The sequence below is a fragment of the Rhinatrema bivittatum genome, chromosome 2 (genome assembly GCF_901001135.1).
Source record: "Rhinatrema bivittatum chromosome 2, aRhiBiv1.1, whole genome shotgun sequence".
Classification (NCBI taxonomy): domain Eukaryota; kingdom Metazoa; phylum Chordata; class Amphibia; order Gymnophiona; family Rhinatrematidae; genus Rhinatrema; species Rhinatrema bivittatum.
Window position 1 is genome coordinate 142,854,353 of NC_042616.1, and position 11,227 is coordinate 142,865,579.

General features: G+C 42.1%; 1 protein-coding gene across 1 annotated transcript in view; it reads left to right on the forward strand.

Annotated features, from left to right (window-relative positions):
- C2H10orf67 (chromosome 2 C10orf67 homolog) overlaps positions 1 to 9,943 on the forward strand; it is a 78,217-nt gene extending 68,274 nt beyond the window's left edge. The window contains exons 4-5 of the mRNA XM_029588701.1: positions 7,181 to 7,255; positions 9,673 to 9,943. Of these exons, the coding sequence (XP_029444561.1) occupies positions 7,181 to 7,255; positions 9,673 to 9,738 (141 nt within the window). The 3' untranslated portion in view covers positions 9,739 to 9,943. The remainder of the gene's footprint in view (positions 1 to 7,180; positions 7,256 to 9,672) is intronic.
- Positions 9,944 to 11,227: the final 1,284 nt, after the last annotated feature.

An 11,227-nucleotide genomic window follows, 5' to 3' on the forward strand; every position in this document is an offset into this window, starting at 1 on the left:
TGCCTTGGATCACTGCTCTGCACCCTTGGACTCTGGCGCTGGGTACCTGCTCTACGCTTCCTTTCCTTGTCCTGCGCTGCCCCACTCCTCAGGGTAGCATCAGCGTTACCAAAAAAGAGATCCTGTCTCTACACTTCCCTGCTCCTCTGGGTAGGATCAGCGTTACTACACTGGCGTTCCTATCTCTATGCCTCCCTACTCCTTGGGGTGGTCCCAGTGATACTACTCCAGAGATCCTGTCTCCATGTTTCCCCACTCCTTGGGGCAGTCTCAGCATTACTATTTATTTATTTTATATACCGACATTCGATCTGAGATAGCACATTGGTTTACATTCAGGTACTGTAGGTATTTCTCGATCCCCAGAGGGCTTACAATCTAAGTTTTGTACCTGAGGCAATGGAGGGTAAAGTGACTTGCCCAATGTCACAAGGAGTGACAGCAGGACTCAAATCCTTGTTTCCTGGTTCGTAGCCCAGTGCTCTAACCATTAGGCTATTCCTCCTACACCAAAGAGCCAGTCTCCACTCTTCCCCACTCCTCGGGCCTGCTCAGTGCATCTCTGCCTTGGAGATCCTTCCTCTGGTTTATCCTGTCTCCTGACCTGCCTAGCATTGCAATACTTTGGACTGTTCTCTCAGACCCTGCTCCTTGGGGCACCCCGCAGTATTGCCTCAGTGCAGGTGTCTGCGATCATGTGGCTGTGACACAGACAACTCGTCTATGCCTCCTTGCTCCTGGGCCACAGCTGTGATCCAGTTGCTGTGTTTCCATTCCACCTCACCTCCCGATGGTGGGGCCCTGTGGGGCTCAACCCACAGAGAGAGTCAACTCCTACCTCGGGCCAAGGGTCCACGAAACCTAGAAAACCTAACAGTATTATCCTTTGGTCTATCAGCAGCATCAATGTTCTTTACCAAATGCCTAGCTGTAGTAGCAGCATACCTCCATTGTCAGGGCATCTGTGTCTTCTCATACCTGGATGACTGGCTAGTAATGCCAACTTCCTGGGAATGTGCATTTATCTCCCTACTGAAGTCAGTTCAACTCCTGTAGTCATTAGGATTCCTAGGGAATTTCAAAAATTGACTCTAATTCCATCTCAAGAAGATCAAATTTATTGGGGCATGCATAGGCTCTCTACAATCAAGAGCTTTCCTTCCATCAGATCAAGTGAACATTCTAAGGACCCTAGTGTATCAACTAATGAATGCAGATTGGCCACTGTTGGAAACAGGATGCTGAGCTTGATGGACCCTTGGTCTGACCCAGTATGGCATTTTCTTATGTTCTTATGACATCAGCTGAAGATGTTCTGGGTCACATATGGCAGAATTACACCTAATTTTACTAGCCTGCCTTCACATAAGACTCCTACAGTGAGACCTCTGCTCTCAATGGGACCAATTAACTCAACCCTTGATGGCAATGGTAAATGTCTTGCAGGAAATAAAACAGGAGCTTCTTTGTTGGCTAGACCCCCTTCATCTTTCAAGAGGGGGCACCATTCCATCCACTTGATCAAGTGGCATTGGCAACAGATACCTCCAGCAAGGGATGGGGAGCCCACACAGGTCTCTTCTGAACTCAGAGAACTTGATCATTAGCGAAAAGACAATTCCAGATCAACCTGCTAGAAATGTGAGCAATCAGATAGCTTCAATAACATTCATGCGTCTCCTTGAAGGGATGAGCATTCTTATTCAAACCAATAACCAAGTAGCCATATTTTACATGAACAAATAAGGTAGCATAAGGTCTTCGACTCTTTACCAGAGGTGATAAAGATATGGGAATGGGCATGCAAACAATAACCTGTCCTGCAAGCAACCTACCTCCAAGTGATCACCAACATGTTAACAGATTGCCTCAGCAGAGTATTTCATCCTCAAGAATGGTCTGTGTAACAATTAACAGATGACAGACTGTTCAGTTGATGAGGGCATCCATCAATGGACCTCTTCACATTGTAGGAAAACAGAACAGTTGAAAGATTTTGCTTCATTCTTACCCGCAAATTCAGATCGATTTAAGATGCTTTTCTACTCAAATGGAATGCAGTTCTCATATATGCTTTCCTACTGATTTCCCCTGATAGCCAAAGACCATGTCCACCTGATTCTTTTTGCATCAGTATGGCTCAGACAAATATATAGGGGCCTATTTACTAAACATTTTCTCTCATTCTGTATCTATGGGGAAAAATGCTTAGTAAATTACCCACATAATTTTCTTACCTGGTACAACTATCCAGCAGCCCTCTGATCCATCCTTATTAACTCAAGAAGAGGGATGTCCTTATTATCCAAATCTTCCCACCCTCAGCTTGACAGCCTAGATGTAGAGCACTCAATGATCACCGCATTTTCCTTACCCAAAGAAGATGAAAACATAATAGTGTCCACCAGGAAGCCATCAGCTAGGAGAGTTTATGGCTTTAAATGGAAATGGTTCTCTGCATGGTGTCAACAAAGTTCCTTGGATCCAATTGCATGTGAACCAAAAGAACTACTTAAATACTTGCTCTCTCTTTCTTCATTAGGTCTCAGCACTTTGTCAGTGAGAGTACATCTTGGTGCCATAGCAGCCTACCATATTCAAATTGAGGATAGGCTGATCTCCATCCATCCATTGGTATCTAAGTTCATGAAAGGCTTATGGCATACCAAATCTCCAGTTCTCAAGCCACCTGTCTCATGGGACTTGAATGTAGCTCTAGCATAACTTATGAAGCCATCTGATGAATCATTGGAGATGGTTTCTCTCAAATTTCTCACATGGAAAGTATTATTCCTTATTGCAGTCACATCAAGTTCATTACTCTCCTTATAGGCACTTTGTCAAGCCTCAAAACTATTCATCTCTTATGATCCTAACTGATTGGACATAGCAGTTGCCAAATGAACATTGTCCTAATGGCTAGTTGACTATATTGCACATTCTGCACTAGAGGTTTCCACATTATAGACTCTATCAAAGCTCATTAAGTGAGAGCCATGGCTGCAACAGTGGCTCATTTCTGAGCTATTCTTCTTAGGAATTATTAGAAAAGGAATGGTGAATAAAACGGAAAATGTCATAATGCCTCTGTATCGCTCCATGGTAAGATCGCACCTTGAATACTGTGTACAATTCTGGTCGCCGCATCTCAAAAAAGATATAATTGCGATGGAGAAGGTACAGAGAAGGGCTACCAAAATGATAAGGGGAATGGAACAACTCCCCTATGAGGAAAGACTAAAGAGGTTAGGACTTTTCAGCTTGGAGAAGAGACGACTGAGGGGGGATATGATAGAGGTGTTTAAAATCATGAGAGGTCTAGAACGGGTAGATGTGAATCGGTTATTTACTCTTTTGGATAGTAGAAAGACTAGGGAGCACTCCATGAAGTTAGCATGGGGCACATTTAAAACTAATCGGAGAAAGTTCTTTTTTACTCAACGCACAATTAAACTCTGGAATTTGTTGCCAGAGAATGTGGTTAGTGCAGTTAGTATAGCTGTGTTTAAAAAAGGATTGGATAAGTTCTTGGAGGAGAAGTCCATTACCTGCTATTAAGTTCACTTAGTGGCAGATTTTCAGAGCCCTGCTCGCGTAAATCCGCCCAAAACCGGGCGGATTTACGCGAGCAGGGCCCTGCGCGCCGGTGAGCCTATTTTACATAGGCTCACCGGCGCGCGCAGAACCCCGGGACTCGCGTAAGTCCCGGGGTTTTCGGAGTGGGCGTGTCGGGAGGCGTGTCGGGGGGCGGGGCCGGAGCGCGCGGCGTTGCGGGGGCGTGTCGGCAGCATTTTGGGGGCGGGTACGGGGGCGTGGCTACGGCCCGGGGGCGTGGCCGCGCCCTCCGTACCCGCCCCCAGGTCACGGCCCGGCGTGCAGGAGTCCCGCTCGCGCGCGGGGATTTACGCCTCCCTCCGGGAGGCGTAAATCCCCCGACAAAGGTAGGATGGGGGTTTAGACAGGGCCGGGCGGGTGGGTTAGGTAGGGGAAGGGAGGGGAAGGTGAGGGGAGGGCAAAGGAAAGTTCCCTTCTAGGCCGCTCCGATTTCGGAGCGGCCTAGGAGGGAACGGGGGTAGGCTGCGCGGCTCGGCGCGCGCAGGCTATACGAAATCGATAGCCTTGCGCGCGCCGATCCAGGATTTTAGCCGATACGCGCGACTACGCGCGTATCTACTAAAATCCAGCGTACTTTTGTTTGCGCCTGGAGCGCAAACAAAAGTAGGCTATTCGCGCTCGTCTGAAAATCTACCCCCTAGAGAATAGCCACTGCCATTAGCAATGGTTACATGGAATAGACTTAGTTTTTGGGTACTTGCCAGGTTCTTATGGCCTGGATTGGCCACTGTTGGAAACAGGATGCTGGGCTTGATGGACCCTTGGTCTGACCCAGTATGGCATTTTCTTATGTTCTTATGTTCTTAAGACATCTGCAAAGATGCAACTTGGTCATCAATTCACACCTTCATGTCCCATTACTGTCTGGACAATCTTTCAAAGAGTGACTGTAAATTTGGACAAGCAGTTTTGCATATATTGTTCACCCAGTAGTCTATTCATCATGGTGGGTTGCTATTCCTAATTCACTAAATCCTTTGCTGCAACCCTCAGCTTGGGACTCTCCACATATCATGGCTAATTCAGCCCAGCTTTTTGACAGAGAAAGCAAATGGTGTTCTCCATAGATAGCAGGCTGAAATATCCATGTAAATTCCTGCCTGCCTCCCTGGCAAATCGACTACTTAGCTAGCCTTAGCTCTGAAATTGACTGAGGAGGCTCAGGAGATAATGCCCATGCAGCAATTCCCACACATGCTCAATAGAGAAAAAGCTCTATAAGCTTAGCGAGAAGCGTCCATATGACACTATCTGATGACATCACTCGTGTGTCATGGCTAATTTCCCTTGCTGTCTATGGTGAACTCAGTTTATGGTAAACAAATTTGCTATTCACTTTTTTACTTGTTTTTCTCTTTTCTTTTATTTCTCTTTAGCATTTCCTCTCACATCTTTCTATAGTACTCTTATATGTATTGGCTACTGAGCTATAATGCCATTATTCATAATCTCCTCTCCTTCCCTTTTGTCTTTCTTTACCTTACTGCCCCTTTTATCTTGTTCCCTTTCTAGTTTTCTCCATTACTTTTTCTCTCTCCCTTGTTAGGTTCTCTCTCCTATATGGTATTGGTCACTTTGTGCTCTTCACTACATTCCTCCCTCCCTTATCCCCTCCTTCCTTGTGTTTTCCTCTATCATGCAGTACACATTTTCCACCACACTCCTTCCTTTACCCACACTTGCCTTCATCTCTCACTGATGCCCATTACTACCCTTCTACATTTCCTCCAGACCCTAAAACCCTCATAAACCTTTATGCTTGATTCTTTCTTCCCAACTTTGCTAATCACTATACTTTTCTTTTTCTTTCCAGATTTCTATTACTGCTTTCCCCTTTCTCTCACAACATTGGATCCCCACTGTTCCCTATTGAAATTTTTAGAGTAATGACTGTGAACTAGGAGACCAGTGATCAAAGCTGCAAGTCACTTTATCTCTCATTGTCTCAGATACCCACATAGGACTTGATCCACTAAAACATTATGCTCATTCTGTGTCTATGTGATAAGACTTAGATGAATCAGGCTTTAAATGTGGTGATAGATTTAGGTTTTTGCCACCACTAGGTACCTACTATTGTTGCTATCACCCTCTTCTCACTTGGAATCTTTAGTTTGCTGATACCTAGACCCTTGAGCACTGCATCCTGAACCCCCACTGAACAACTGCAGAAAAAAGACAAAACCAATTTCAATTGTGCAAGTCACTTAAAAGATGTAAGTGTCTGAAAAAGTTTGGTAATGTATGCGCATATGTTGCTTACAAAATAACAACTTGTGTGCGTGTTTCTGAACCCTGCCCTGAAATGCCCCTAGATCCCTCCTTTTTGCCCTGTTCGCATTCACGCACGATACTGCAAGTACATGCATACTCTCGAGGTTTATAGAAGAGTATATATGTGCATCCATGCTTCTTACACACACATATATGATATTTTTACGTGCACAACCCTTGTCTTTGAAAATTCCCTCCAATATTTACAAATAGCAAGAAAAGAAGAAAAATTGGGATTTGAAATTGTTCCTTTTGATTTTCTTTGGTTAAATATATATAAAAGGCTTGTGTCAGTCAGTCACATTGTCATGTTTTCCTGTGGCCATTAGGTGGAGCCCTGAACAGTGGACGTGCACTATGCAAAGACAATATGCTCTGTCTGCAAAGCTCTGTCTCTCAGGCACCTGCACAGACACAGGTGCTCGCGCTCTCTCTTCTCTTCCTTTGTTGATACATTAAAAGAATATTTACCTTTTCTACTTTTGTTTGGTTTTGAAAACATACATTATTTGTGAACCAGAGAACCCAAGCAACACCAGGTACTTTTCGCAAATATCCTTTGATTGTAAAGCCCTGTCTCTCAGGCTCCTACACACAGAGATAGGCAGGCCCACATACACACAAGCGCGCACACACACACACACACATAGGTTCCCCCATTCACACATACACATTCAGGCTCCCACAACACAAAAACACACACAAGGCCACATACCGTGGGATGGGGGTCTGTGGCGGGTCTCTCCCTCTTTGGCCACCATAGGATAGGAATCACGGCAGCCATCCTACAGGCATCTTCCTCTGGTGTTGGTCTGTCCTGATTGTGTGAACCTGAGCCCTATGTGGGTAGGCCATGACCCGCCCAGGCTCACCTGTGGCTATGCCACTATTGTGGATTGTGAACTGGTTAAAAGATAGAAAACAGAGAATAATGCTAACTGGTTAGTTCTCTTAATGGAGGCCAGTAAATTGTGCAATGCCTCAGGGTTCTGTAGTACTGGAACCAGTGTATTTTAATCTTCCTCTGTAACAATCGCTATTTAGCACTCTATACAGTTGGACAATAAGAGATGTCTAATGTACTGTCAATGTAGTTTATAGAGAGGTTCTCTAAGTGTCTATATGCTTTCTGTTAATTACTTAACAAAATAAAACAATATTTATTGTTTTCACTTTTATTCAGTTTTAAAATTTATAAATGTTATGGACTGGGCAGCTTTTGCTAATATAATATATTGGTGTGCCATAATAATGCCATATTTTTTGTAATCCATTGTAAATTGTATTGCAGAAAATGGCCATCATACGACAGAGCTTTAGACAGCAGTTAGCTGATGCAATTGCAGTTATAAAAAAACAGTATGAGGTGAGTTGTAGGATGGTGTCTAGAAAAATATAATGTGATGCAAGTATAAATAAAAAAGAAACCTAGTATTATATCATTAGTATTCATGATATGAGTATTATTTTTATTGCTCATGATTACATAATAACAGAAGAAGATTGCAGAAAAAGACCAGCTAACCTATCCAGTCTGCCCAGTTATGCTCATCCACACTACAAAGATATATTGCAGCTGAAAACTTCTTGTCAGATATTGTCTTCTTCATTTATTTCATTCAGATGTATACACTACATCCCCTTCCAGTACCCCTCCTTCCATAATCCTAGCTGCAAAGCTTGTAATAGCCTAAATAGCTACCACACTGCTTTTAATAGACTTCCAGTATGTGCATGACCATCATCCAAACATCCAGCCTCTTAAATTCCCTGCATAACTTGCCAAACAGACCCAGCTTCATGAGCACCTGTGTTTCTACTAAGATTTCCAGTGTTTCATATTACCCATACCCATTTTTCCATGCCTTTTGGCAACCCCAAAAATAGTTGCTGTATTTTTCAAGTAGGCTCTTTAAACACTTAAACACATCCCAAAAAGTTGTGCATCTGTTGTTTCTTCACTTTGTGTAACTAAGGATTTTCTGTACTTATCCCAAGCTCTCTTTATGTTCATTATCTTTTTAGCCTTCAGCACCCAGTCTGGGTGGGCCATGGATCTACCATTCTTTCGGTGCAAAAATATTTCCTGATTTTGCTTCCCCAGATCCTCTTATCATGATCCCTTAGTTCTACAACTTGCTTTCCATTGAAAAAGATTTGTTTCTTGTGCAGTTAATATCTTTCAGATATTTTAATATCTCTATCCTATCTCCCCTTTCTCGTTTCATCTATGGTATAATTAGGAGCTGTGAATCCTTAAGTCTGATCTCATAGGGATTCTATTCAACACCCTGTACCATTTTGGTAGCCCTACTCTTTACTCTCTCTATAGTCTTCAGGAGATATGGCCTCCATAACCGAACACAGTAGTCTAGATGAAATCTCATCAATGATGTGTACAATGACATAATCACTTCTTTTTTCTATCAGTTATGCCTCTCCCTATGCACCCTGTGGTTAATGTACTACTTATGGTTAATTCACTTGTTTTAATTTAGAATGACCCAGCTGAATCTGTTCTAGTTTTTCAGTTCTAAAGTTAAACTTTCAGCATACTTTGAAATGGGAGTTAACCAGCTATATAAGGACCTGTCAGAGTAAGCATTGTAGACACTCTTAAATAATCCCTTGATGTTTTCTTGCATACCTGGTCATACAAGAAAATTCTAAGATTTGCCATCCTAGGGAGGAATTTTAGTAGAATTGGTTAACATGATATTCCGTTGTTAATCCTGAAAGCAGATATAAACGCCTAAAAACACCATCCTAAACCACTGTTATCCTATGATTTAGTGTATCATTTCAATGGAGATTCCACCTTCAAAAATTTGCCTAAAAACTTAAATTAAATAATCCTTTGTGTTTCTTAATCAGATTATTTCTTGATGAATTGGGCTGAAAGTAAACAAGTAATCATCATCCAAGATTAGCAAATGCTAGTTTCTATATTTAATGACCATCAAGGTTGGCAAATTAGTGCAATGTTGTGCATAGGCTAGAGAAAGCAAGGAACAGACTAGGTTGAAAAATAATTTTGTTTGCAATAATAGTTTGGTTATGAGAGACCATTAGTTCATAGTATCTTGGTCCTTTATCTCTTTTTTGCTATATACTTAAAGAAATTTGAAGCTAATTAGTTATCAGGTTCTTCTGAATTGGCTGAATCCTTACTGACAGAAGTAACTCAGCTGCCCTAATCGTAAGAAAAGTGTTTGTATTACATTTTTCTCACAGGTCAAGCAGGATGATAGTCCTCACATATGGGTGACATCATCACGATGGAGCCCAATCACAGAACACTTTTGTCAAAGTTTCTAGAACTTTGACTGGCATCTAGCAGGGGTCCCCGTTCAGTCTTCTTTTTTCCGCACAGCAGTAGCCACGTGGGTTAAGCAGCTTTGGAGATTCCTGACAGGAATTTTCCTCACGGAACATCTTTCAAATTTTTCTAAATTTTCTACCCCAAAGGAGTCCCCCTATTGATATCCATACTCCGTGGTTGAAAGGTAAGGTTTTACCCTTGTTGTGGTTGATTCCTGTCAAGTTATCCCTTCGGAGCCTACCGGCCAGCGACCACACCACGGCTAAATTTTTGCCAGAGTCATGGCGTCGGGTTTTCGTCGGTTCCCCAACTGTACTCAAACAATGTCCATCACTGACTCACATGGGGTCTGTGTTATGTGTTTGGGGTCCGGCCACGATGTCCTAACTTGCACCAAATGTGCCCAAATGACACCGAAGGGCCATAAGGCTTGGTTAGAGAAAATGGACTTTCTCTTTCAGTTAAAAACCCCAACTCCATCGATAGCTTCGACGTCATCTGAGCCGGTGCCATCGACTTCTGGCTAGCACCGGGACACCACTGCTGTTCGACCAGCGTCGACGATTCCAAAGGTGTCAATTGGCTCCTTGCCTCCTCAAGAAAAGGACTGAGGAGAACATCATGAAAAGCGTTGACACCGGCACCGGAAGGCTCAGTCCGTCGATCCAGGCACGTCCTCGGCATCGACGTCGACAGAGCCAACGACAAAGAAACTTTGACAAAAGTGTTTCATGATTGGGCTCCATCCTGATGTTGTCACACATATTGCACCTATTGTCTTTGCTATATCTATATTCTGTATTGCTTTATGGAGCATAACTTAGAATTGGTAATAAAATACTGTTTATCTTGGCATGTGCAGTTGTGCTGACTCAGAGTGTGAGTGTGGGATGAAGTATTGTATGTAGCAGATCCTGTCAGAAAGGGAGCCTGCAGGATACTGTTTTGTGTCTTGGAGTGGCAGAATTTGCTGGGGGAGCTGCCCAGAGGATACTAACCTTGTGTCTTGGAATGGTAGATCTTATCAGGGGAGCTATCTGGGGGATACCGACCATTTGAATCCTTATGTTTTACCACACTCACACAGTGAACCTGCAACCAGTACCCAAAGTTATTCTTTGTTAATTTTATTTTTAACTTGGCAATTTGATCCTATCTTTATATTGACAATCAACAGTATCTTTATCGTTTACACTCAAGAGCAGATTGCAACACCACTCAAGTAATATATGTGATTAATTGCCCTTGTGGACTGCTTCATATAGATCATAGAAGAGGACCGGTTAAAATCTGCATCATACAGCATAAGAGCTATGTTCTAGGGATGTACAGAAGGAAGAAATTTGCTTCGGTTTGTATTTTCTTTTTTTTCTTTTTTTTAATTCTTTATTTATTAAATTTTTCAATATTAAGATACATTTCACAGTCAGAGTAATAAACAAAAAGTAACATAATACTTCCTTCAAAATTTAGATCTATATCTGTGAATTTTTATCTAAAATATACATGGTCATAAGAAAAAGAGAATATGATGTGGCTTACTTAACTTCAGAAGCAGTTATTCTAGGAAACTTACAATAAAGATTTATTAATCTCACCATAGTATATACTAATTCCCAGCTCATTAGAGTTTTTAGGGTTGGGCATTCAGGTACGATCTTAACTGGATAGGTTGATTAAAGATGAATTTTTTCCCTTGATATATAATAATAGAGGAACATGGAAATCTTAAAATAAATTTAATCCCTTTTTGTTGAGCTTGCTCTCTCATTGTTAAAAATTCTTTCCTCCTAGTTTGTGACTCTCGTGATATATCAGGAAACATCCTTATACACTGACCATAAAATTTGGCTTTCTGGTTTCTGAAATATATCCTAAGTAACGAGTCTCTTTCAGAAATAAAAGAAAATTGCACAATGAGAGTAGCTCTAGTCTTTATATCCATCTCAAAAGACTTTTCTAATAGATTGGATAAATCCAAATCTACTTGATTGTCTTGTTTTAGATCATCTAGTG